The 27,595-nt window shown below is 35.1% G+C and overlaps 1 protein-coding gene across 3 annotated transcripts in view; it reads left to right on the top strand.

Moving 5' to 3' along the window:
• Positions 1 to 27,595, top strand: part of RFX3 (regulatory factor X3) — a 290,506-nt gene that overhangs the window by 105,253 nt on the left and 157,658 nt on the right. For all 3 annotated transcript variants that reach the window (XM_027105786.1, XM_027105787.1, XM_027105785.1), the window contains one exon: positions 26,763 to 26,887. In XM_027105786.1, coding sequence (XP_026961587.1) covers positions 26,771 to 26,887 — 117 coding nt within the window. In that variant the 5' untranslated portion in view covers positions 26,763 to 26,770. The remainder of the gene's footprint in view (positions 1 to 26,762; positions 26,888 to 27,595) is intronic.

The raw sequence follows: 27,595 nt of genomic DNA, 5'->3' as shown, positions 1-27,595 counted from the left end.
GTACTATTTTTGTAGAGCTTCTTTTTCTGTATGTTCGTTTTTTTAAATATAGCTCCATTGTGACAGTCCAGTCAGGCATTATACTGAAATCATATTTCTGAAATACTTTTCTCCTTTTGAAGTTATTCATGTTTATAAAACCCCTTGCTTCTCAGTGTGTCTTATATGTAGCAGATCTTTACACATAGCAGGTGCTCAGTCAATGTCTCCTTGTTTCTTGAATAGTATGTTTTCACTCCATAATATGTATTATTTGCCTCCTAAGCGAGTAGCTAAATTGGGCAGAACTGTAAATAAATCTGACTTTTTATTGAACCTTCTTAACTAGAATAATGAGTGATTCAAATAGTTGAATTTGATCTGTAAATCAATTCGAAGATCTTTTATTCCCCATAGCATCCAAGGGTAGAGAAGAGGTGCTTCTGATAAAGCAGTGGTTAATGGGTTTCTCCTTTGCTGTCTAACAATTCCAAATTCATTTATATTGTAGACTCTAAATCCTGTAAGCTGGGACAGATCCACTCTATGCCAGGGCAGAAGAATCATAGTGTTTTTGCCTTTGACTTTAGGTCATTCCTTTTTTAAAATACAAATACACACGCATGCACCACCATCACCATTAACAACACAGAAAACCCAAATTTGCTTCAGGATCAGTTTGGTAATGTAGGGAAACGTTTATAAGGCTGAAACAAGACCAGCTTTCCTCTCACATGAGAGGTACATATGTGAGGATGGTTTAGCTAAAGATCTTTCACCTGGAGTAAATTCCGTGAATTGACTTTTGTTCTCCAACTTCCCGTTTTGCTGGTCCTTTCTATAGCCACTTCTGCCCTTTCTTAGGCACCTTTTCTATTCTAAAGAACAAATCAGGTCTCTTTTTCCAAATGCCTCATGCCCTCCCATTGTTTTTTTTTCTTTCCTGAAAATTCACTTATAACAAAACATAGTATTTTTGGCTTTTGGAGTGAATAGTTCCCATCGACAGGGCTGTAGACCCTGTTAATGGACTCAAGTTACCTGTTGGAGTTAACATTGTGAAAGGCTTTCATGTCCATTGTGTTGGGGAGAGTAGAGCAGAGAGGCAGAGAAAGAGAAACTGTGTAGAAGGAAATGTTTAAAGGAGACAGCATCATTCTACCAGGGTTACTTTCTATATTTCATTTATGTCATATCGCATCCCTACAACTACCATAAACAAGTCCCATGCCTTGATTTCCTCCCCTGTGAAATAGGGATGATATCCTTTTTTCCTATGTCATTGGGTTAGTGGGATGCTCAGATGATTTCATATAGGTGAAGGACTTGGAGTGCTAAGAGTTTTTAATCACCTGCTATTCTGTACAATAATAAGTACTGGATAGTATTTGTTTTAAAAACGCACACTCCTCCTGTCATATGCTTTCATAAAATAGACTAGAAAAATGTTAACAGTGGTTATCTCTGTGGAGTTGGATGTCTGTAGAGTTACATATTCATTTTATTTTAAGTTTTAGATGAAAGGCAGATATTCAGCTCTTTAGCAACTCCATTTAATCACTAGAGGTTTCTTTTCCATTGTTTTTGCTGGCATTTTCCACTTACTTCGTTTTGACATGCTCCTCAAGACCTTGTAAGCTTTGAGTTCAGAAAGATTGTAAACACTTAATATGATGATCTAGGTAGTTCTTTAGAGGTTCATTAGTATATTATTTTGCTGCTTATTGTGGCCTAGTTTATTATTCTCAGTGTTTTTTTTCTAGGTCAGTCACTGAGTGAGGCCAGCCTGCAGGGAACAGGAGATACCGTATTGGTCCACTAGATACTATATTCATTATTTATTGCCTGCCTGCTTTTTATGGCATGTTGTAGAAATATTTACGTCTGAGATTTCCACAAATTTCATTATTCCTTAGGTCAGTTTCTGTTATAGCCAGAGAACGTAATAGAAGGGAATCCATAGTTACTGGTTGCAGGTTTGTCCTAGGGATATCTTTGGTTGTGCAGATCAGGATCTAAGGGATTTTAAATGGACAAAATGGTTTCTGTCCATTGGGTCCTCTAAATGAAAGAACCAGGAATGAAGGGAGGTAAGGAGCAAAAGAAGGAATGGAACTGATGATTAAAGTAGGTAGGGAAAAATAGTGGTTTATAAGAATAATTGCTCACTTTGTCCAGTATGGAACATGCTTCCTTCAATTTGCCCCTTTTCCTTTATCTGTGTGGGATACAGCAATGTATAGCTGGAAGACGGAAATATGCAGTTAGTTTTTGGAAAAAATAGAAGTTAAGTTCCTGCTCACTTAATAGTTAAAGTGACCTTAGGGAAGTCTCAATTGAACTTCTTCAATTTCTTCACCTGCAAAATATAGTTATTAATAAAAATATCTATACTATATCTTCATATGACTATTGTGAGGATCAAATAAAATAATGTATATAAAAATACTTTGTAAGTGGTAAAGCTTAGGTAATTTTTTTTTAACATCTTTATTGGAGTATAATTGCTTTACAATGGTGTGTTAGTTTCTGCTTTATAACAAGGTGAATCAGTTATACATATACATATGTTCCCATATCTCTTCCCTCTTGCGTCTCTCTCCCTCCCACCCTCCCTATCCCACCCCTCTAGGTTGTCACAAACCACCTAGCTGATCTCCTTGTGCTATGCGGCTGCTTCCCACTAGCTATCTATTTTACGTTTGGTAGCGTATATATGTCCATGCCACTCTCTCACTTTGTCCCAGCTTACCCTTCCCCCTCCCCATATCCTCAAGTTCATGCTCTAGTAGGTCTGTATCTTTATTCCTGTCTTACCCCTAGGTTCTTCATGACCTTTTTTTTTTTTCTTATGTTAGCATACAGTATTTGTTTTTCTCTTTCTGACTTACTTCACTCTGTATAACAGACTCTAGGTCCATCCACCTCACTACAAATAACTCAATTTCGTTTCTTTTTATGGCTGAGTAATATTCCATTGTATATATGTGCCACATCTTCTTTATCCATTCATCTGTTGATGGACACGTAGGTTGCTTCCATGTCCTGGCTATTGTAACTAGAGCTGCAATGAACATTTTGGTACATGACTCTTTTTGAATTATGGTTTTCTCAGGGTATATGCCCAGTAGTGGGATTGCTGGGTCATATGGTAGTTCTATTTGTAGTTTTTTAAGGAACCTCCATACTGTTCTCCATAGCGGCTATATCAATTTACATTCCCGCCAACAGTGCAAGAGGGTTCCCTTTTCTCCACACCCTCTCCAGCATTTATTGTTTCTAGATTTTTTGATGATGGCCATTCTGACTGGTGTGAGATGATATCTCACTGTAGTTTTGATTTACATTCCTCTAATGATTAGAGCTAATCAATGAATTTGGTAAAGTAGCAGGATACAAAATTAATGCACAGAAATCTCTGGCATTTTTATACACTAATGATGAAAAATCTGAAAGTGAAATTAAGAAAACACTCCCATTTACCATTGCAACAAAAAGAATAAAGTATCTAGGAATAAACCTACCTAAGGAGACAAAAGACCTGTATGCAGAAAATTATAAGACACTGATGAAAGAAATTAAAGATGATACAAATAGATGGAGAGATATCCGATGTTCTTGAATTGGAAGAATCAACATTGTGAAAATGACTATACTACCCAAAGCAATCTACAGATTCAATGCAATCCCTATCAAACTACCACTGGCATTTTTCACAGAACTAGAACAAAAAATTTCACAATTTGTATGGAAACACAAAAGACCCCGAATAACCAAAGCAATCTTGAGAACAAAAAATGGAGCTGGAGGAACCAGGCTCCCTGACTTCAGACTATACTACAAAGCTACAGTAATCAAGACAGCATGGTACTGGCACAAAAATAAATATAGATCAATGGAACAGGATAGAAGAGCCAGAGATAAACCCATGCACATATGGTCACCTTATTGTTGATAAAGGAGGCAAGAATATACAGTGGAGAAAAGACAGCCTCTTCAATAAGTGGTGCTGGGAAAGCTGGACAGGTACATGTTAAAGTATGAAATTAGAACACTCCCTAACGCCATACACAAAAATAAACTCAAAATGGATTAAAAACCTAAATGTAAGGCCAGACACTATCAAACTCTTAGAGGAAAACATAGGCCGAACACTCTATGACATAAATCAGAGCAAGATCCTTTTTGCCCCACCTCCTAGAGAAATGGAAATAAAAACAAAAATAAACAAATGGCACCTATGAAACTTCAAAGCTTTTGCACAGCAAAGGAAACAATAAACAAGACCAAAAGACAACCCTCAGAATGGGAGAAAATATTTGCAAATGAAGCAACTGACAAAGGATTAATCTCCAAAATTTATAAGCAGCTCATGCAGCTCAAAAACAAAAAAACAAACAACCCAATCCAAAAGTGGGCAGAAGACCTAAATAGACATTTCTCCAAAGAAGACATACAGATTGCCAACAAACACATGAAAGAATGGTCAACATCATTAATCATTAGAGAAATGCAAATCAAAACTACAATGAGATATCATCTCACACCGGTTAGGTAAGTATTTGATGATGATAATAATTGATGACCTCGAACAGCCTTCAAAGCCATCTTAGACTTCTTTCTTTGCTCTGGGCTTCTGTCTTTAGGTTTCTGTTATCTTCTTGGTAGGCATTACGCTCAGTGAACCATAGAATGTTCCATTAATACTCTACTTGTACATGAGTGTTTTCCTGGCCTCGATCCTTCTCCCAGTGATGAAAGCTACTGGTTGATAATAGTTACAAAAAGTTTGAGGAAGGCAGCGCACATGCCGAGAGTTTTAATCTACACCTCGGTGGCTGAAGGATGGATAGAGGCTGAGAGGCAGCTTGAAGGACAAGCAGCACCGTAGGCATCCACATGCTTTCTGCATCATCCAGCTAGTCTCACTCACTGCTTTTCTGTGCCATCGTGAGAAGCTTCCTCATAATTTTGAGTGTGAAGAAAAAGTGCCTGTGTGGTATGAGGAGAGGAGAAAGGTGTTTTACAAATGCTAAGGTTATGGATGAAATTTTAGTTTTGTTATTAAAGGTATAGAAAGTCTTCTCACCTACTTCTCAAAACAGTAGAATAGAATAAGTCAGACTTTATTTGGTATCTTATTACCATATTGATTCAGGCACATGCTCATTCAGCCCAGCTGAGGAGGCTTTGGTGTCATCGTCAGAAAGACGAAGCACCTATTATAAATAGTAGTTGTTATTAAAACATGAAAATTTGGAGCTACTTAGTAAAAATATACCTGTTTTACCTGATTCTGTAGAACACATAAGAGACACATGAAATTAATTAAGAAAAAAAAACTTGTCCTTTTGATATTTGGAAGAAATTATAAAGTATAATTATATCAATTTGGTATTCTTTACAATTTGATAGTACAGCATCTATTTTTGTGCTTTTAGTAATATATGCAGCGTTGAAAGCATTGAAGTTGCATAAAATAAAAAATGTGAAATGTGTTCCACATTTATTTTGTTTTCACCAAATGGAATTTGTTCAAATAAATACACTGCTGAATGCTGCCTTTTATCCATTTTAAAACAAACTTAGAAATGAATGTTTTGTCATTTTAAAAATATAATATTTAAATCCATAAATTCTAGTTGAATGGAGCCCATTAGAAGGAATAGATGAAGGCAACAGGATAGCCCTTTTGTGTAACTTTAGTATCATCTCATATGTTGATAGTATTACATTTGTTGGTTGGTCCAAAAACACTCCATGTAATAATTTTTCATTGGATCATTGTCTCTTGCCTTGAAAAGAAATTGCCCCAGCTTTGTTTTGACATTGGCTTTCAATTAACTTCTGAGCTTTTTTTTTTAACACTTATGAATTGGAAGCAACCCATTTTTCTGTGCTGATATCCTATTTCAATTGATGTCACCTAATTAAAAATAAAGTCATTGTCTTGACTAATAAGCCTCAAGTAATTATAAGTCAGTACTATATAATAATAGTTGTCATTTATTGAGCTCTTACTATGCATCAGGCACTATTTGAAGCCCACAAAAGCTGTTAGCTTATTGAATCCTTATCACTTTGGGAGGTAGGAACTTATTCTCATTTTACGGTTTATTCCTGTTTTACAGTTGAAAAAACTGAGGCATGGGTGGTTAAATAACTGGCTTGATATCATGGTTACTAGTTGTGGTAAAGCCAGAGTATGAATTCAGGCAATGTGGACTGAGAATTTAGTACCCTTAATTATTATACTGTGTGTGCAAGTATAGAAAATTTACATATAAAGCACAAAATACATTAATCAGACATAGGCACAGAAATGTGCACATCTGTTTTATGAAAACTTTATCTGCTTTTATTAGATGAAAATAGGCATTTAAAGTATTCAGACATTTGTGTAATGTAGCTACTAGCAGAGACTGCTCATTTTAAAGTATTTACTATTATAAACCCTATTAAACAAATTGTATGCTCTTCCTGGAACCATTTCCTCTATAAATTTTGTGAATTTACACATTTTAGAAAGATTTCTAAAATCCTTCCAGTTTCAATATTTTATGAGTTCATGATCCTCGTTCTTTTATTCTTAATTCCTGGTTTTGCTTACTTGAAAATCTGACGACTGATTGATTTAACTCTTTTTTCCTTCACATTTATTGAGGGCGTAAGTCATCTCATAAATGTTGTATTTTCATTTTCATTCAGTTCAAAATACTTCTAATTTGCCTTTTTATTTCTTCTTGGACCCATGGGTTATTTAGAAATATATTACTTAGTTTCAAAGTATTTGGTATTTTTCCTAATATTTTTGTTATTGATTCTAATTCTGTTGTGATCAGGCAACTTACTTTCTAAGATTTGAATCCTTTGAAATGTACAGAGACTTGTTTTGTGATCAGAATATAGTCCGTCTTGTTAATTGTTCTGTATGTACTTGAGAAGGATGTATATTCTGCTATTGGGTGGAGTATTCTATAAATGTCAGTTAGGTCAAGTTGCTTGATGGTGTTGTTCAAGTTTTCTATATCCTTACTGATTTTCTGTCTACTTGTTATATCAAGAATTGAAGGATGGGTTTTAAAATTTCCATCTATGATAGTAGTGCATTTTACTATTTTTTGTTTTTCAGTTCGGTCAGGTTTGGTTTGTGTGTTTTGATGTTCTGATAATAGGTGCATAAACATTTAGCATTGTATCAATAAGTTCTCTTGATGAATTGATTCCTTTATCATTATGAAATGTCCCATTTATTCCTGGTAATATTTCCTGCTTTGAAATCTACTTTGTCTGGTGTTGATATAGCATTGTATATCTTTTTCAGTCCTTACTTTTAACCTATCTGTGACATTATATTTAAAATGGATTTCTTATAAACAACATTTAGCTTGGTCTTTGTTCGTTAAATGATTTGACAATCTCTACCTTTCCATTGGTGTGTTTAAAGTACATTTTATGTGATTATTGATAGGTTAGGTTTGAATCTACTATGTTGCTATTGGTTTTCTATTTGTCCTAGCTAATCTTTGGTTTCTTTTTCTTCTTTTCTTGCTTTGTTTTGGATTACTCGAGTAATTTTATGATTCCATCTTATCTTCTGTATTGGCTATTGCCATACCTCTTTGTTTTATACTTTCAGTAGTTACTGTATGATTTACAGTATGCTTCCTTAACTTGTCATACTGTACCATCATGTAATATTATACCACCTCCTGTACAGTATAAGAAAAGCCAGTGGTTCTCAGCAGCAGCTGGGGCAATGGGTTGGAGGACCATACTAGAATCATGTTTGGTGCATATGTGAGGACTTTGAAAAGTGCCTCACTTCAGATGCCCTCCTACTGGCTTGTTGCTCCTCCCATAAGAACATTAATAACACCCTTCCTTTTTGTGGATGAACAAAATGAGGCTCAGTTTAAAGTGACTGCAGTAAATGGCAAAAATAGGCCCAACATAGCATAATGTAAGGAATAGTGGTCTTGAAGTCAGCTAGACCTAGATTTGAATTCTAGCACTGTTGCTTGCTAGATATATGACCCTGGATGAGTTATTTAACCACTCTAATTTTTATGCCCTAAAATATAGATAATAATCACCTCATAGCGTTGTTGTCCTATGTGCTCATATAATATTTGTTTTCTATCTTGATTGTCAAAATTAAATGGAGTAGCATTTATAAAGTACCTAGTTAATTAAATTGCTTGGCACGCTGTAGGACTTCAAATATACTTGCCATGTAAGGATCATGGAAGTTATTGACTGACTCCGAAGTAAGTGCTTTTAGTTTACTTTCACAGTCAAGTATCTCTTCAAACTTTATTCTGTCCTTTAGACCTGGAAACATTTGTTATGTGTGTCAGGGAAGATAAAGTTAATGTAGATGAGGTTACCATGAATGGGTGTGATAATTAAACGAAATAGGTTCAGAGTTCAGGGGAGATCTAAGTTGTGAATAAAGCTTCAGGAAGGCTAGAGGCTAGGGCAATCAGAGACATTAGCCTCTAAATCCTAGCAGTGGACAGAGAGAGGTGTGGTATGAGAGAGAATATCATCTTGCGTCTCATTGTACAGCATTTGCAAAGAGGCAGTTCCCTATTAGAATTTAGGTCGATGAGAAGAAGAAGGACAGTAGATTTGAAAGTCATCATAATATACAAGTGAATATTAAGGCTGCAATATTATTCAGGGGACAGTGTGTGCATAGTGGAACACAGAAGGACAAGAACGTATCTTCAGGGAATAGTCTTTGTTAGAGAATAAAATAGGAGGCAGCCAGGAAAGTTAAGGCTTCCCTAATCTTGCCATTTTTCCAGTATCTAAAGGCAGTGACCTACATTCTACAAGTGAATTTTGAATTTGTGGTGTACATAGGTTGTGAGCATAATTTATTAGTTTATTACTGTACCTATTAAAATGATATATGTGCTTTTTTGGTAAAACCCCAAATATTTCTGGGGGACTTTCAAACTGGCATGTGTAATGAACACTAAAGAAGGCCATGATGTTTTTAAATTTTTCACTGACTTTGCAGGACCATGATTTTATTCTTAAGAGTGCCATTCTCATAACAGTGAAAATTTCAAATGTGAAACCCAAATTTTGTTTCTATTAACTTGGAATATGAAAAACAAGCAAAAAATTTCAAGCAGACTGGAGTATGGCAAGAACATAGATTTTATAGTCAGATGGAGTTCCATGTGGGTTCTGGTGTCTTTTATTGGTGGTAAAACTTTGAAAAAGTATTTCTGGACCTCAGTGTCCATTTTTATAAAGTAGAGAACAACATACATTTTTACAAGGTTGTAATGAGAATTAAAGTATTAAATTTAGTGGTAGGCACTCAATAATAAATGGTGGCTTTTTTAAAAAAAATTGAATATAACTGAGGAGCTGAGGTTGGAAGAGAGCAATTCTGATTTATTGGTAGAATCTTTTGGGTACAAAACACCAGACTTAACTTTCTTCATGTTATCTAGGTGGAGGGTATAATTTTTTTTCTGTTTCCTGATTTATTACTTAGTATTCATCCTCCCACACTGAGATACCATGCAACAAAGCTTAAAAGGTTTTTCGCTTGCAGCCTTACTCACAGTTGCCAGAAGAACTGCTGTATTACAGAACTTAGCTTATGTTTGTTCCAACTATCTTGACTCTAAAGGTGTTAAAAAGCAGTGAGCTAGTAGGTTAAATTCCACATTCAGGAAGCACTGGTTTCTTGTCTTCAAAGCAAGGAGAAAAGGAAGCAGGGACGAATTCTTCAAAAAATAGTGTCCAGTCTAACAAAAAAAAAAATAGTGTCCAGTCTCTGCAGTAGATAATTTTTTCTATTGAGGTGGGTTTTTTTCCCCCTCAAGTTAAACCTATACATAAAAAAAGCATAATCTAAATGCTGAACGTGGGCCATTTAAAAATAAAATAGAAGGAAAAGAGTTCACTTCTGAGCAAATCAAAGAAATCATAAACTATAATAAAATATCCCTAAAATATTAATTTAACTCATGTATAAAAATAACTTGATTATATAGTCTTGGGAAGGAACATAAATCACTTAAATTATGAATTGTTAATTATTGTTGAGTGTTATTCATAATATTTAACAAAATAATTTTGGGGTACATTGAGTACACTTAAAAAGTTCTACTTGCTGTGTGTTATGTTATGCTTTAACAAATATTTTAATAATGTTCTAAGAATAGGTAGATGTTGGGCAAGTTCTCTTTAGGAGAACAGGTTGTAACTGAAAAAAAATTAGATGTTGCTATAAAGTGACAAAGTTTGTAGAAACTTATGTATTCTATGTATTTCCCAAGGAAAGAGCTTTTTGGATTTTTTGTTTTTTCTTGTTAAATGGAGATAAATTTTCATGTATATAAAGCCTGTGCTTTAAGAACCGACTTCAGATGTGCCATTCTTAGACTCATCAATATACAACACATTGGAATCTTATTTTTTGATTGCTCTGTTATCTTTGTTGATTTTTATCAACTCATATTAAACAATAAATAGATTTTTAGCATTGGTGGTAGCTTTATTAATATTCAATTTGGAAGAAAAATGAATTTAACACTAGAATTGCCAGCAACAACAAGTTAAAAAGTAAGAAATTTGTAATTTTTTCCTGGAAGTTCAAGTATAGTCATACATTTCCCTCTCTTTGTAAAAATAACTTTGTAATGGGGTTGGCATGAGTAAACAATGGACAGCCTCCTGTGTTTTGGAACCAGGTGATAGCTTTTGTTGCAGTCATGTTGCATCTCTGGAAGCCACCTCAGGGACTTGGGTTTCAGTGACATACATGGGTTTGGAGCAACAGCTGTTGAACTTCAGAAATGTCAGCTTCACCCTTTGCACCTTTCTTTTATGACTTTTTACTCAATATTTTTACCCTAAGAAAATGGTATTTTTGTTTAGAGTCTTCTCAGGAAGAAAAAAAGCAAAATGAATTAATAAATATTTCCTTATTCAGTTGTTGGAAGCCTTTGCTTCTACTGCTAATTACTATTTATATACTTAAAAACAAAAATAAAGTGGAGTTACCTTGAAGTCACCTTAAGAGCTAAATTCTATAATTCATAATATCCCTGGTCAAGTGGTATGGTAGAGCTTCATTGTGGAGGTTGAAACAGAGAGACTATGGCCTAGACTATGACTCAAGGTCTTACCTTGAAGGGCCTGTCTGACCTTAGAGTTCTCTGAGCCTACATTGCTCTAAACATAACCACTTAAAGAGGTACAATGTGACTAGTGTTGACTGTTATGGTCTTATTATAAAGTGGTTCTACTGTAGTCTGGAAAGTACAAGCGAGGAATATTCAGCACTGGTGATCTAATTTCACTGTAAGCTTTGTTTTGAGATACCAAATACTTTGGACATGTGGCTTATCTGTAAGTACTGAAAAATAGTTTAGCTGTTATTTTTGATGTCTATAATGATTGAAATGATGTGACTGTAAGATCAAGCCTCTGGAAAATGTCAAAATTAGTTGTTAAGATGTACAAGGACAATTTCAAAAAAAAAAGATTGACGTAATTAAGCTACATTGCTGACTCAGCTTTAGAGCAATTGGGAGGCGTTAGTTATTGTGTGGCTACTATTTAACTATGGGCCTAACTAGGTCCTTATACTTGGGAAAGTAGAGCAGAATGGGTAAAAGGGAAAGAGGCAAGGGAGAAAAGACAAGGAGAAAAGGACATGGGGAGAGAGAGGGAAAGGAAAAGAAAGGGTGAGGAAGAATGATTGTTTCATTAGCCTACATTAAAAAAAATTCTACTGTTGTCTTAATGAAAAAAAATATATCATTCAGTGTTGAGTAAACCTTTTAAGGAAAGAGAATGGAGTTTGCATTGTAAATAACCTTTCAGTTGCACTGAGAAAAAAACCATCCTTGTAAATCTGGTTTGTATGAAAAATGACTCCGCAGAACCATGAGAAGTAATCAGCCCATATTTGTATATGGTTTTGAATATAATATGTACGTATTAGCTTACTATTTTGGTACAACAAGAAAATCATTTATATTACCTTCATAAGAAAGGTGACATAAAAAAATGCAGTTTTTGAGCAGGTTATATTGGGAGGTGTTTGCTTTCACCCAGCTTTAATGTCCTTCGATATTGCAGAAGTACTACTGTGTAAATTAGTTGTGGATAATTTATGAGGTCATAAAAACCAACAGGATGTATCAAAATGTACTTTACTCAGTATGTGAGTAAAGAATTCAAGCAATATGGTTGGTTTTGGAGTTACATTTGTACAAAACAATTTTAAAATTTTTTTAAAAGAAAGCATGAACATAATATGTAAAGAAGTAATTGCAAAACATTTTAACATGAATAAATAGTACAAGTTGTGGAAAGCTTGTAAACGTGCCATCCAAAACTGATTACCCTTATGAGCATTTCTTGCTGTTTGACAGTGGAAAGTGCACCTTGTAAAAGCTGTTACACAAGCCATTACATTTAAAAGGTTTCCGTCTCACACCCCAAAATTACAGTTATTTGCTGCAAGTGAAAGTTCAGAATTTGTTCCTTGTTTATTTTGATGGCAATTACCGTGGTGTTGAATTTTGTTTCTCCCCCTTCTTCCTGGAAAACTAGAAATTAGCCTTTATTGGTTTCCTTATTTCAGTGTAAACACAGTTAGTTTATGTATTGTAGGTTACATACAGAGATATTGTAATAATAAAATTCAGAGCCTAAAACACTCAGATACTCCATGTAATAATACAATAGTGAGCCTAGGTCACCAAGATGCTCCATGTATCTGAGAAAAAAACAATTTTGCAAGATGATTCAGAGTCTCTACGGAATATAAAATCCAGTGAACCATTTTAGTTGGTATCTCTATACACACACAAAGTTTGCCTTACTTGAAATCTTGTTAAATATCCTGAAAGAGTACCTTAATCATTTATGTGAGAAAGAAACTTGAAAATGTCTGAGACCCTCTTATTTTGGGGTTTCATTCTCCATGTCACAAGTATTTCTTTCACTGTGTAATAAGCAGTTTGAGCTTTTGGCAGGCCTTCCTACTTCTTTTTGAGTGCCTTCCTTCTTTCTTCTCTTATACACCATAGTCTGTTACAAAGAGCTGTTAACTGGGAATTGGGAATTCTGAGTTCTAATGCCAACTCTGATACTAATGGATCCATTTGATTTATTGGTCTCAGATTCTCTGTGAAATGGGGACCTGAACTAGATCTCCTGGATACTTTTTAAGTTTTAAATGCTGTGATTTGAGAAGTAGGGCATTTATCTGAAAACCTGTTACACCCCCTTCCCCAATTATTTTTACTGAGTGATCATTTACTGAATGGATATTTCTCCTAAAAGCAGTTTGCTGAAACATAAATTCACTGAGTGGCAATTTTGTTAAATTTACCAAGTACTCTGGTTTATTAGTTGCCTAAAACTAGTTTTCCAAGTTATCAACTGCCTAAAATATGTTTCTATTAACTACATATAACATTTATCACAAATCACACTGCATTAGTCACAAAATCTTTTGAAATTTTTGGTGGGAAGTATTAATTAGTTTTAATTTGGTTTTAATTTTTCCACAGCAATTTCACCACAGACATTTTGCAACAGAAATATTATCAGTATAGCCCAGCTGAGTGCCAAATTTGTCATTGATATTTTATATACGGAATTCTTTACAGTTGCTTAAAAGTGAAGCTATATATTTATTCAGTTGTAGTGGTTAACAAATGTGTGAATTAAGAGAAGTATAGAATGCATTTAATGGGTGAAAAATGTGTTAAAAGAAATAAACCTTCCCTGTTCTCATTTATAAACTCCATGACATTCAAGACATGCACAGCCCTTTAATTTAAAATAAATGCTCATTCTCAAAAGTCATTGGCCCAGAAAATGGTGAAATTCCAGAATATAGTTATGGGTAGGCTCTAGTGTGCTGGCTCATAGCAAAATTTCAGATAAATTTAAACTTTGAATTCATCAATGTAAGTGTCAAAGAAATCTTCAAAGGCCCTGTAAAACTTTTATTCAATACAAATTATGTCCACAGGATAAATGGTTAAAAGAAACAAATTTTGAATGAATTGGTCAATTTGTCAAATTGGCCATTAGGCAAAATGATCCTTAGCAAGTTGATTTTTGGAAAAGTAAACTTAGTGTTATCATACCCCCATCACCATCTCTACCAGGGGTGGGGGACAGTGAAACTGTAATGGAAGAGTACTACTGCCTTTAGAATTAGAGTGTTTTTTCCTCAGCCATGCCCTATAGCCAAAGTTGGAACTGTTTGGAAGGTCTTCTGCCTCTGTGTGTATATGCATGTGTGTAATGTACTTACTATGTGTCCAGCATAACTTTTGATGCTAAATATCCATATTGTGTGTGTGTGTGTGTGTGTGTGTAGCACGCACACGCGTGCGCCATGGCCACCACAACACAGGCTTTCTGAGACATTGAAGAAGTACAATAAAATGTCTGGGTGAGAACTGAGAAATTTTTATTTTTCTCTGCTCTTATGATGACCATAGCAAAATATGTCCCATAGGAATATTTGACTGAAGTAACAAAACAAATAATCAATGTATATGATGAATCACTTGGCGTATGCCAAGGAAAGGTGGTCCTGTGCTCAAGCAGGAATAGAGATGTTAGCTGGACTAGAGGACTATTCTAGAACATTGGTATGGGGGCTTAGTATTTCTGAACACTGCCTTTGGCCTGTAACCTTCCTTAAAACTCTGTTTGCTTTCCATTTACTACCCTTGATTGCAGTGCCATTAGGTAGTAGCGTTAAATATATTTTTCTTGGACTTGCTGAAGGTCATTTGTGAATGTAAAGATCAGGGAACAACAACTCCTGGCACTTGTGCCAAAGACCTTTTGGTTTCACCAAAAATCAGTTTTTTTGTGAATTAACTAGTTGAGACAGTCCCTTCTTTTGGCATCTAAGAAGCTGCAGCCAGTCATTCTTACTAATTTAGAAGTGGAATTGATGGTGGGCACCTGGGAGCTCAACTCTTAAGATTTTAGAAGAAAAGATATTGTACTTTTTTTGAACATTTTCTGAGCCCTGATTCAAATTCCAACAAGCCTATTTGTGTTAATGCTTCAGCAGAAGTGATATAGAACCCACGACTCAGCATTTTTATTAGTGTTTGCTGAGATCTACAAAATAGAATAGACAGCCATCTTGTCAGGTACTCAGTATTGCTGGAAATGAAATTAATGGTTTTTGGAGGATAACATATGGAACATTAGTAACTGGGTTAACAAATTACAGCATGTCCAATTTCTATATTGTAGAAGATTAAAAATATGGAAAAGACTGCTATTTAGACAGGACTACATAGTAGTTGGTCTGTAGAACATTTAAATTATCATATTATAAGCCTAATACAGCATATTGCTAGGTTAAAAAAAGAAAGAAAGAAAAAACAATTTTTGCTACCGGAACCTAATAGATGGTATGGTATATTCAAGTCCTCACTCTGCCCATTTCTAGCTATGTGATCTTGGTGCTCATAGAGTTATTTAAGCTTTGGGCCTAAGTTTTATCATCCATAAAAGTGGGATAATAATAGTACCTACCTCACAGGATTTCTGGTTAGATTAAATAAAGCATGTAAAATCCTTATATAAATGTGTTAACTAATTTTAACTAGAGGATTCTTGAAATACCCTTTTTTTGTGAAAAGTTTCAATGACTGTTAAGAGAACATAGAAGAATGTCAGTTGAATGTTGCCAAGCTCAAATAAATTTCAAGTTGTTAATTAATGATGAAGTTAGAACAATTACTATTAGGCTAATTACTTATTCTTAGCATTTCAGCTATGAAAATTAAAGATCTCTGAGTGCTTCTGTCTCATAAAAACAAAGGAAGCATACCAGGCTGCTTTTTCTAAGATGACATGATTAGAGAATTGGATCTGAATCCACAATTCAGTGAATCAGGTGTACTTATTAAAATAGTAATTGATGTGTCAGGAGGTTCAGAGCAATAGCTGAAGACTTAATTTGCTTATTTGAGTTTATTTAATCCTTATCTTGTTTCTTTATAAAAAAATTATACACAAAATCTGTTAAGGCTTACAAATATTAGAATATGGGGGTTGTTATAAAATTTTGCCATAATGGGAATTGAAAGTGAAGTCACATTAGAAAATTAAGAGAAAACATTCTTAATGAATAAATTGATTGGAACTGCCTCTAGTAGAAAACTATTTTTACACAATTTTTAAGTGTTAAATGCATCTGATATAGCATACTTTAATAGTAATGTTTCAGCAGGGTCTTAAACTCATCCTCTTTGTAGATTCATCTGTTCATTCAACAAATTGAAGATCCTCTGTGTGTTAGGCACTGTTGCATATTTGTAGGTGAAAAAGATAAGCATGGTCCATGTGCTCAGGGTGTTTATAATCTGGTTGGAGAGACAGTTACACTACAATATGATAATTGCTGCTGGCTGAGTAAAAATAAGATGCTGTAGGAACACTCAGACAAACACCAGACCCAGACTTATTTAGAAGCAGGGCGGGGCAGGGAGAGGGAAGAGTGGTGGTGGTTTGGGAGACTATCTGGGGGAAGTGGAATTTATCCTGAGATCTGAAAGATGAAGAGGAGAAGAGGTGGGAAGGAAAAATTGTTTGAGTCAGCAGGAACTTCTTGTTTCTCATCCATTAAAGTGGGATTGGGGAACTTCCCCTTCCAGGATTGGGGAACTGAGAGTAGTTCCATATGGCTGGATTGTATATAGTACTCTTTGGAAAATGGTAGGCAGGAGCTATATTCTAAAGAGCCTTAAAAGCCCTGTTGAGGGCTTTGCAGTTTATCCTGAGGACACTGGGAACCTGTTGTAGGGAGTGGCCTCAACTCTACGGAGCCAGAGAGATGAAGATATGTGAATAGATTTTTAGAGAGATTAGGAAGCAGAAGCATTGGCCTCAGTGATTGACTAGATTTGGGAATTGAGAGGAGAAAGTTTGGTGATAAAAGAAATGATAGGACAGTTACTTTTAATGTATTTTAAGGGATAACGGAAGAGTTCTCCCCTCTCTTTTAGCCCCCTTGGAAGACCATCAAAGGTTAGGAGGGGGAGGAAGTGTGGAAATAAAACTTATTATGTGAAATTTCACACTTACATAAAACATTACATAATGAGAATAGCTTTTAATAATAAAGAACTTATAGGTGATTTTAAGCATATTAATAATCCTAGCTAAGGGGTATTAACCATAGATTTATGAGATAGCCTAAGATAACCCACTTGAGAAGGAACTATTGTTTTTGGAGCCAAGAAAACGCTTTAGAGTGAGTTGGAAGGACAGCCATGTTCAGAGTGCATCACCAATTCCATAAAAGAAGCTCCGAAGGAAGTGTTTTTGGTTCAGTGTAATTGACTTATTTCAACTTTTACTGATTTTTAGAGAGAAATAAATTTTCTGTTAAGTTTGAGAATGCACAGAGTTAGCTAGAATCTTCAATCTGTTTTAATTTTCATCTTTTAGCCAAACTTTTTTTCCAAGTGTCTACATATGCATTTTATAATGAAAGTCAGTGTAAAAATTTCACTTGATTAATAGCATTATGTTTTAGAGCAATTATTTCCAGAATTTATGTATGTGTGAATATATAGATTTTTTTTTCAAGTCCACCCACTCCCATGTTCACTACATTTGCCAAAAAAATGTAAGTAATGAGAATTCAGTTCTTTAAGATACTGTACGTTCAAAGTGGGGTATATTATTTCCATTATTAGCAATGTTATTATACAGTATTGTTTTCCCCTTTTAGATGTGTTGATCTCTTTGAGCCTGTCATTGGAATAGTTAGGAACTGCAAAAGGCTCTATTCTTTACTCTTATAAAAAGGAAAAGAAATAAGGTAGAAAAAAACAGAAAAATTTTTTACGTGGGGAAGAGAATCCAAGAAGAAAGTTGTTATTGGAGCCTTTTTTGGTGTGAAGGAAATTAAGAACTCGTGTTTTACTTCATTCCCTGTAAAATCCAAAGAAAACCCTGCTTGGAAACATTACCTGCTTGTTTTCTTTTGTGGCTCTTTAAGTAATGCTGCCTTTTAAGCCAGTCTTTGCCCTCTCTTTGCAAAAAATAGTATGGATACTTCCATGTGTGTGGCTAAGACCCCACTAGTAAGTGTAGAGGAAAAAAGATAAAACTTGTGTGTAAAGTTTAGGGTATGTAGAAAGAATAAACAGATGTTACTAGGGCTCGTTTAAAAAGGGGGTACCTGTTTCCTTGGTGGGACTAAACACTTAGATTCACCACCTATATCCTCTTCCAGTTTGAGATCTATGGAAGAGGCGCCACTGCTCTTATGAGTTTGAATACAAGGGAGCAGAAATGAAATTCATGTCTTTATTCTAGATTGGACAATAGGTTCTGGCGAGTGTCATAAGGAAAGGATCATATTTGACATTTGGGAATGTGTATTACTGTAGATTTCCTTCTTTCAGCAGAAAATGACACAGATCGTGGAACTAGCAATGAGTGGCTCTGTAGATATAATCCCCAGATAAATTTTTTAAATAGACTATTCCATTAGAAACATTGAAAATGTTGTGTTTTAGAGCCCTTTGAGAGTTTTGAGCCACTCAGTGGGAAGGGAGACAGAGCTCTTACCCAGCTACTGAACAGATCAAATACTATATGGGTATTTTGGGGATTAAAAGGGCTGTTTTACAGAATCTAAGACTGACTTTTTGGGATGGCTCCGGGGTGAGATGGGTCTCTGGAGCTCATGTTGTTTTTGACCAGCAAGCCCAAGGTTAGCTTGAGGCCACCCAAAGTTATGATCATTGTTTTGGGAAGGCCCATATTTCAGGAGTCCTTAGGAGTTACACTGATGTTACTGTATACCCTTAAGAATTTTACCAAATCATGCAATTTTATATCTGTGAATAAAATTACACTGTAGGCTGCATATTATTTGGCAACCTGCTTTTTATGCTTACAATATTATGAACGTCTTTCCATGCTGACTTTTATAGATCTGTATAGTATTCCGCTATAGGGATATAGAATTTATTAGGGATAATTATAGGGATATAGTTTATTAGCTCCCCAATTACAGACATTTCAGTTGCTTATTATTGGCTGTCATAAGTAATGCTTGAGTGAACATCTTTGTGTTTGTGTATAATATTATGTATAGGTACTAACCTAAATGGACCCTCATTTGACTGTTTAAGACAAATTTAAATTCTTGAAAATAAATGAATCTCATATTATTTCCTCTTCCTTCCATAAAATATTCTGTGAACACAAGGTTAGTGCAGATCTCTTTTAACCCATGATATGCTTTTCTGTATCATAAGCATTATAGCTTTGATGGCATCATAATGATCACATACTAGGTACAGTACGTATTTGCCATTCACGTGATATTTGTGTCTATTTGTTCAAATTTAGAATTCTTTCTTAGTGCCCAAAGTCTCTATAGACTACTTTATTTCTTTTAAAGTTGATTTCACTAAAATAGCCTCACTGCTGTTGCTGTTTGTGTAGCCGACTAGGATCCAGTGTCAGGGTGCCATTATTGGAGTGAGACAGACCTGGGCTTGAATCCTGGCTTTATCTCTTAATAGTTCTGTGATCCTGGGCAAGTTACTTAATCTCTAAACCTTACTTTTCTCTGCTATAAAATGGGAATATCTACTTCATGGTTGAAATTAGGGTTAAATGTATGCAAAGATGTAAAGCATCTATCACATAGTAAATGCTCAGTATATGGTAGCTATTCTTATTACTATAATGAAATGATTGATTTATGATAAAATGCTCTTTGTTCATCATTTTTCAGTTCTAAGTGCTATTATCATTAAATACTCCATCTCATAGGTTCTAGTCACTGTCAGGATTGGATTGACGAATAGTAAGAAACATTTATAGGTTTGCCTCATAGATTTTGGTAAGAATCTTTCTGTATGTTACATCATTTTGTTCTCAGACTCTTCTTCCAGTAAGCAAAATGTAGGATACTCAGAAATTTTTGTTTGTTGGTTTTCTTTTTCTTTTCCTTTAGCTTTTATGTGAGCACTCCCAGTTTTTAGCTTATGTCATCTAGGTGAGACCAATTTGCCTATTAATTCATGAATGTGAGTGAGAGAAAATGCCAGGATGGCATCAGCAATAGACTGGACAAGCACCTGGTGGTCTTTTCCCCAGAATTACTTCTGTGCCTGATAACAGCTTCTCTTGATGACTAGAAACAACACATAACAAAATTCTTACATCATTTCAGCAGTGTGGCTTCAGTAATATGTTAATAGATTGTTTTATTTTTTAATTAATTCATTAAGATAAAAACTGTTAAAGTAATTTGATTTGTCTTCTCCAAAGAAACAGTTTTTCATTATCTATTCTGAGTCAAAGGAAGAATTAGTTAAGAAAAAACCTTTGTGTGAAAAGTGAAAAAAGTTACCCAGGCAACCTGTATATGTTACTAGTGTGCTGATTAATCATCGCCAACATTAATCTCTGTCATCAGTTATCACAGGAAGATGACTGCCGAACAGTCTACACTATTATCATTCCATCATTTTTCTACAGATCAATTTAGTATAAAAGATTAATTGTACATAGTCGGGAGGATTACAACATCAGACCTAAATAAAGAAGCAGAGCTTTTATAATATAGAAAATCATGAATTTTCCTTTTACATCTCTTCAGTTACCTGATATATTGATTTGATAAAGCCCTGTGTTTTACAATGAATAAACTTTTCACAGAGGTATATTTTAAGTAAAAAAGGCTGACTGTAGTTTATAGCTTAACCAGTTTCTTTCATTTGTACTCAGTGAAGTGGAAAAAAAGCAAAGTCATAGAGTTTTACATTTGTAGGTAAATTAATCAGCTCAATATATTTTTGTCAATTTCAAAAAAACTTATCACATTATTTTTAACCATATATATATAAATTCTAATATGCCCCATTTTACATTATATTGTTGACTTTGAAAGATGCTTAATATTCTTAATTTTTTTCTAAAGAATTAGAATAATCTTAATATTTTCATCATCTACTCCAGAATAGTCAGAAATGTATACATTTCATCCTGATTTTATGTTCAGGAAAGTACATATCAGCTATTTTTTCCCAAAAACCGTGACTTATTTTAGTTGTCTAATTTTAATAAATAGAGGTTTCAATTGCTGTGAGTATTATATATGCTAGTATTTATTTTCTAACATTTATTCAAGAATGCTGATGCTTAATCAGAGTATTAGTAATAAAATCTTATGCTGTAAAACTTCTATTATGATTTGGGATCTTTCTCTGTGAAAGCACACTGATGTTAAACTCCTTGTGTATTTTAAAAGTAGTAATTTTAGATTATGACAATTTTTTTCTGTAAATAGCGTTCCTCTGCTCTTACGTTGAACCAGGTTTCTAAGTAAATAATTTATTCTTTAATGTCACATTTTAGGTGTGATTTATTTTCACTATACAAATAAGTGACTATCATAATAATACTGGTTAATTTGGTTCAAATAGGAATTGGAATTACCATCTTTTGTTTTTCTGTACTAAGGAAAAAGGAAGGAAGTTCTCTGTTGTACTTGAAAATTAAATTACAGGTTTTTATTTTCTATACTGGATTAAAACCTGTTACATTCCTCAGTGTAAAAAAACAATATCGTCAGTCAGTGGAGTGGAACCAAGCTTTGCAGACTCTGCTTTTTTTTAGAAAGCAAATTATTTCAGGAAGAAAAACACCAATAAAAATCAGATGATACTACCTATGTTTAAGCGAGCCCAGTTACATAGTTCTGTTTGATAAGTAATTGATTAGGTCAGACTATTTAAGCATTTAATCTGGCATGTACAGTGTGTGATGAAAGGAATCCAGCTGTGAATTTGAGTGTATTAAATAATCTTCAGGAAGTTTCACAAAGAACATTTGAATGCCTTGAAACTTGCAATAGTGCATGTTTGTTCCAAACACATTTGCTTTGCCTAGGTTTTGCCCATCAGGTTGAAGAAACGGTAATCTTTTTGCATTCAGCAGCTGGGTTTTTGCAATATTCTTTTCCTTCTTCTAGGGGTTAATTAGCCTTCTTTCAAAACGTGGCCTATTTAGCTGTAGATTCGCATGATTCAGCCAGCCAGAGCTGGCTATACAAAGCAGAACCGTTAACAGGCGGGTGTGTCCAACTGCTTAATTAGCCAGAATAAAAAGGTCCTTTGTCAAACAAGCATCTGTTGCTCTTGACATACCTGACAGCCACATTAGGCAAGGATGACTAGACTGAAATCGTGCATGTCTCTCCTGCAAGAATATACAACTCATTTACATATAGGTTGCATCATGGACAAACTGCAGGGGTTTATTTAGCTTACCAAAATGGATTAATGTGACTGCATTTGTGGCTGATAAACAAATATCACTTGAAAGGAGGCTGTGAAGGAACTAAACTAACCAGATTACTCCCAAACATAAACAAAGCACCAGAAACCACTGCTAGATGAATGGGAACACCCCACATGTACACACAAACCTTTATACTGGATCTAAAACAAAACCTACAAATGAAGCATGCTAAGACACTGCCCTCATGTGATGATCCCTGCTTTGAAGAAATTTTGGAAAGCTACCAGAATACTCTAAATGTGTCAGTGGGTTTAAATGATCTGTTTAGGAAAATTTGGCAGGAAGGTTACACTCCTCAACATGCTTTAACATTCAAATTGATCTGCTATTAATCAGGTCTTTGGAATTAATCAGTTAAAATGCCTCTGGAAAAAATACTTACTAGTTGGGTTTTATTATGGCCTCAGTAGAAAGAGAGAGAATACTTGCTAATTTCAATGTCAGAGAGAGAAGAGATGTCTGTCTCACTGTTGTTATTCGAAGTGTAGATCAAATAGGATAGATTGAGAATCCCAAAGATTTGCTGTTCAGGCCAACAATCTCTAGCTTTCCATTTGGAAGCCTTTCATCATGATTTTGCAAAGTAATATACATAGTGGTAACATCATGGGCTTTAGAGTCAGGCAAACCTGGATTTGAATTTAGGCTCTTACTCTTACCATCTGTGTGGCTTTTAGCAAGTTACTTAATCCGTTTGTGCTTCAGTTTCCTCATTCGTTAAGTGGAAATAACAACATTTCCATTATGGTTTTTTTTTGAGGATTAAATGAAAAGATATATTTCAAGCACTTAGCATATTGTGTGGCACCTGGAAAAGACTTGTTAAATGAGAGACCTAATTATGGTTATGACTTTTTTTTTGGTTATGACTTTTTAGCCAGTCTCTGGCAGGCATGTGATTGAGATCCTCTCAAGGCCTGAGGCCTAGGCAAAGAGAGCCTTTACTTCAAACCTGAGGAAGACAATGAAATAAGAGGAGAAGGAAGTTGTGTCTATTAAGGAAAGATGGAGACCAAACTGAGAGGCTACGTTCTTATCCCATTTGGCATGACCCTGTAATCCAGGGGCCAAGGAGATTGGATGATGAGCAGTAACTTGGAACTAAACAAGTTGTTCTGTGACAATTGTTGGTTGTTCTGGATTAGGCTTTCTGTGCTGGTTTTAATGTGGTATGTACATAGAGCCAGAGGTTGGATGGAAAATTCTCTGTGACTCTCTAAGTTATATAAGCCATCATTTTCTATCCATCTGCTTTTCCCCACTCTATTCTGTAAAGGTTGCTCCTATTAAATAGTTGGGATCTTTTTCCTCCTTTCTGATGCTAAAAGTTCACCAGTTTGCTTTTCTTTACTCCCTTCACGTCTGTCTATTCAGTATCTCTGATGAAACTCAAGACTTTCGTCTGGTAGTTTAGTGCATGCGCTTTAGTGTTATGTCCAAACCCTCTTTTCCCACTTTCCTATTTCCCATAGTTTGACCTTGGTTAAGCGACTTAACATCTCTGGGCCTCAGTTGACAATCTGTAAAATGAGGAAGATCTTAGTTCCGATCATCTAGTTACACGTTTCTATTAGTAAAGTAGTCAAAGCTTAGGTATTGCTCTTATGCCTCAAATGCCTATAAAGGCCAAGCCAGTGAATATGTATTGTCATCTAAATAATTTGTGTATAAAACACATAATATGGGCTCACCTTTTCTAGATTTTCAGATTTTTCACAAGAATCTGGAAATTTGGTTTTTAACACAAAATCTTCGATTTTTAAAGGTTGACGATTAAGAATTTTAATTTGTAGTTACTCTGTGCCAAAGCCTATCGATCGAGTCTAATATGGTCCATAGGAAGCCAGTTTCCAAATCTATGCCTTTTATCTTCAGATAAGCCCTCTCGGATGATTTATTGAGGAATTGCTTTAAAAGTACATTTAATTTTTTAGACATTCATTATGTGTATTCTTATGTGTATTTGGTCTAAAACAGTGGATGTCATATTATGGGTCATATACCAAAAAAGGTGTGTAGGCTGGTCTGCAGTACAGACCCCTGGACACACGAGAGAGCCTCGATAAAGTTCTCAGCCAACCCTGGGATAAACAGGAGGGTGTTTTAGTTTGAGTGACTTAACTGTAAGAATCTCATCCACCCCTTGACTGAACAGCTTAAACAAGAACCCATAATTGGCAACTCTGTGTTCCTCATTTGTGTACTAAACTGACAAAGGCCTGTCTTGGAGTTGGGAAGAGAAGCTAAGAAAAACTCACTGAAGATGATATCTAAAATCTGGTTTGGTCCTCATTCCCTGCAGAAAGGCATCACCTCATTCTCACTAATAGCCCTCTGCTGTAGCACAAATGGCATCAATTGTCAAGCATAACATGTAATGAATCGAAGGACACTGGCATTTGCTTTCTTTTGGGGGAGGGTAGTTTTTTCCCTCTACAATGGAATAAAGAAGAAGAGGCACAGATAGGGTTCCTATTGTGTGTATCCCCTCTCCCAATTTCGAGAACTGTTAGTCCTCCAGTAATCTTAATTAGGCAAGAATTTTATATAGTGAATACTGTCATTTTCAAACATTTTCAGGCATATCCGTGGTCTTAATACTAGTACAAAGGGCTGTGTGTGTTTGTGTGTGTGTGTGTGTGTGTGTGTATCTTTGGAGATCAGTGCTACATTTTTTATTAATTAGCCACCATCTTGAGAGATTTCACATAAAAATCTTCTTTTGGAAAATTGGAAAAACTGGCAGCTATAGTTTAGCCTTCCCATAAATTAACAATTTCCTTGAACTAAACATTAGCTGGCCCAAATAAGTGGGGTGATAGCCACAGTCTCCATCACTTTCCTTGTTTTTTAAGCCCCTAGCTACCTTCAGTCTTTCTGCCTGAGGTTCCTCATCTGTAAATGTAGATTATAATCATACAGACCACATTGGGTTGTTACATGGAGTGATTTATTTATGAATTAACACGTAAAGCATTTAGAAGAGGACATAGCATGTGTTAAATACTCTATCCATGTTAGCTTTACTGCTGTATATTTTGTATGCTCTAAGTTTTATTGTGCTGCTTTAGGGGTTTGACTAACAAAGGAATAAGAATAGTCAATCACGTAAAGTGATACCAATGTCAAGGTCTAGAAAGTAAAGAAAGCATAGATTGAAAAGGCCTAGTCCTTTCTCTAGTCCTGTCACCTTGAGTGAGTCTCTTAACCTCTCTGGGCTTTAGTTTTCTCATTTATGAAATAAGTGTAGATTAGATATCTTCAGAGGTCTGTTTCTAAAATTGAATGAGATGATAGAAAAGGTTTGGGGAAAAAATTGGAAGAGGTCATGCTGTGACAAAAGATGTTGAGAGGGGTTAATTTTCTGCTTGAAAGACCTGAATACTCTTTCAGAATTTTCTTAGGGAAAATTAATGTTCACCATACTGTTCACAGATTTAAACCATGATACAGTAGTTTTCTTAGGCTACCAATTAAATATTGTTTCCCCCCCCCCAGGATCCCTGCTCAGTAGCAAAGAAATTAACATTTATTATATTGACTGCATAAGTAACAAAAGGGAATATCAAGGTCTAAGAAACCATACTTGTTAGAGTGCACACTGTAAAATTTAATCGTGTGTTAGTAGGACAGGCACATGAGAACTGAAAAATGTACCATGTTGAACTGTGAATGAGAGAAGGTAAAATTTCATGTCTTTGTTTACAAATCTCACTTATACAATAGTGATCCTTCTTACCTTTCAAAATATTAAACATTATTGCTGTTTGGCTGTCTTTGGGTAGAGTATAATTAAACTTTAATTTTAGTACCATATCATCTCACAGCCAAGAAAATTAGTGAGCTTGATCCTTTGGCTAAATTTAGGGTATATCAGCTGGTTTTTGGATATACATTAATTTTTAAAAATCAGTGAATAGTAAGTTTGAAAGTTGGAAAGGACCTTAGAAACAATTTATTCTAAATTGTACACCTCCAGTGACGTCCTGTAGTTTATAAAAGTGTCTAGAAAGTACAGTTTATGACGTATTTGCATCCAGTTAGGATTGTGTTCTGAGAATTGTGTCTTGACATAATTTATAATATGACTAGTTTATATTGTGCTTGAGACAATTTATAACAGATGAGGCCTAAGGAAGGTAGATTTCAATGAAGTTCAACCTTTATAGCCTCAAAATAAGAGGTACTAATGGAGATTTTTAAAATGTAGATTAGTAATTTTCTGTATTTATTTTAAAAGTGGGCAACATGACTCTAAACATGCGTGGAATATCATGAGTATGTTGGGTGGAGTAAGAGGTATTCTGGGAGTGGAAAGTTCGTCTCAGTATAGGATATTAAGAACAAATGTAATGCAGCTAGTCATATAAGGAGAGCATTTTAAACTTTCTTTCTATTTTAATAAATTTCAGAGACCATCATGCAGACATCAGAGACCGGGTCGGACACAGGTTCGACAGTGACTTTACAGACATCTGTGGCTAGTCAAGCAGCAGTGCCTACACAGGTGGTGCAGCAAGTACCAGTACAACAACAGGTAAGGAACTGCTGTTTCCAGAGAAGATGCTGTGCCTTTCCTGGTGCTGCCTCTCCAACATAGCTGTGTCTAAAAAATGATTCGGATAATACTTTCTGGCACAATGGATGCCCAAATAGGCCTCGTTCGATTCTTAGATTAAGTCAGCAAATGTTTCTTGAGCATTTCCTGGGTGTGCCACGTTCTTTCTGTGCTAGGCTGTAGGGATAAAAAGATAAATACTCAAACTATAACCCTTATTCCAAAAGAGCCTCTTAAGTCCTAAAGAGAGCATTTGTTTCTAACTTGGCCACCCTAACTGGGTTTTCTTCTCCTCTTCTCCCCTCCTTATTCTTTATCACATCTTCCTATTTCTTTCGTATTGAAATGTCGGCAATCATATTTTTATATAATTGGCTCACAGTAGTACTTAATAAAGGAGAGGATGTGTGTACCTTACAGGCAGGGATTTTGCCTTTGTGACATTTTGGAAAGTGCTTGGGCGTTATGGTGACTGATAAATAGTGTTTAATGAAAATTAAATTATCTTAAAGGTCTGAAAATCTGACTCATCCCATTTAAAAAATAGAGAATGAATTCATCATCACATGTTTACTACAGGGCTTATTCATACTTGGGACGCTTAGCTTGTTTTGGAAAGATACTGACAAAATAGTGCAATTTTGTGCCAGTTAATAGTCCTCCTTTGGATTGTGAACACATTGGCCT

The sequence above is a fragment of the Aethalodelphis obliquidens genome, unplaced genomic scaffold (assembly GCF_003676395.1).
Source record: "Aethalodelphis obliquidens isolate GAN/ISIS:26980383/991018 unplaced genomic scaffold, ASM367639v1 scaffold7, whole genome shotgun sequence".
Classification (NCBI taxonomy): Eukaryota; Metazoa; Chordata; class Mammalia; order Artiodactyla; family Delphinidae; genus Aethalodelphis; species Aethalodelphis obliquidens.
The sequence above is the reverse complement of the archived record's forward strand: the minus strand, read 5'-3'. Positions and strand labels throughout refer to the sequence as shown.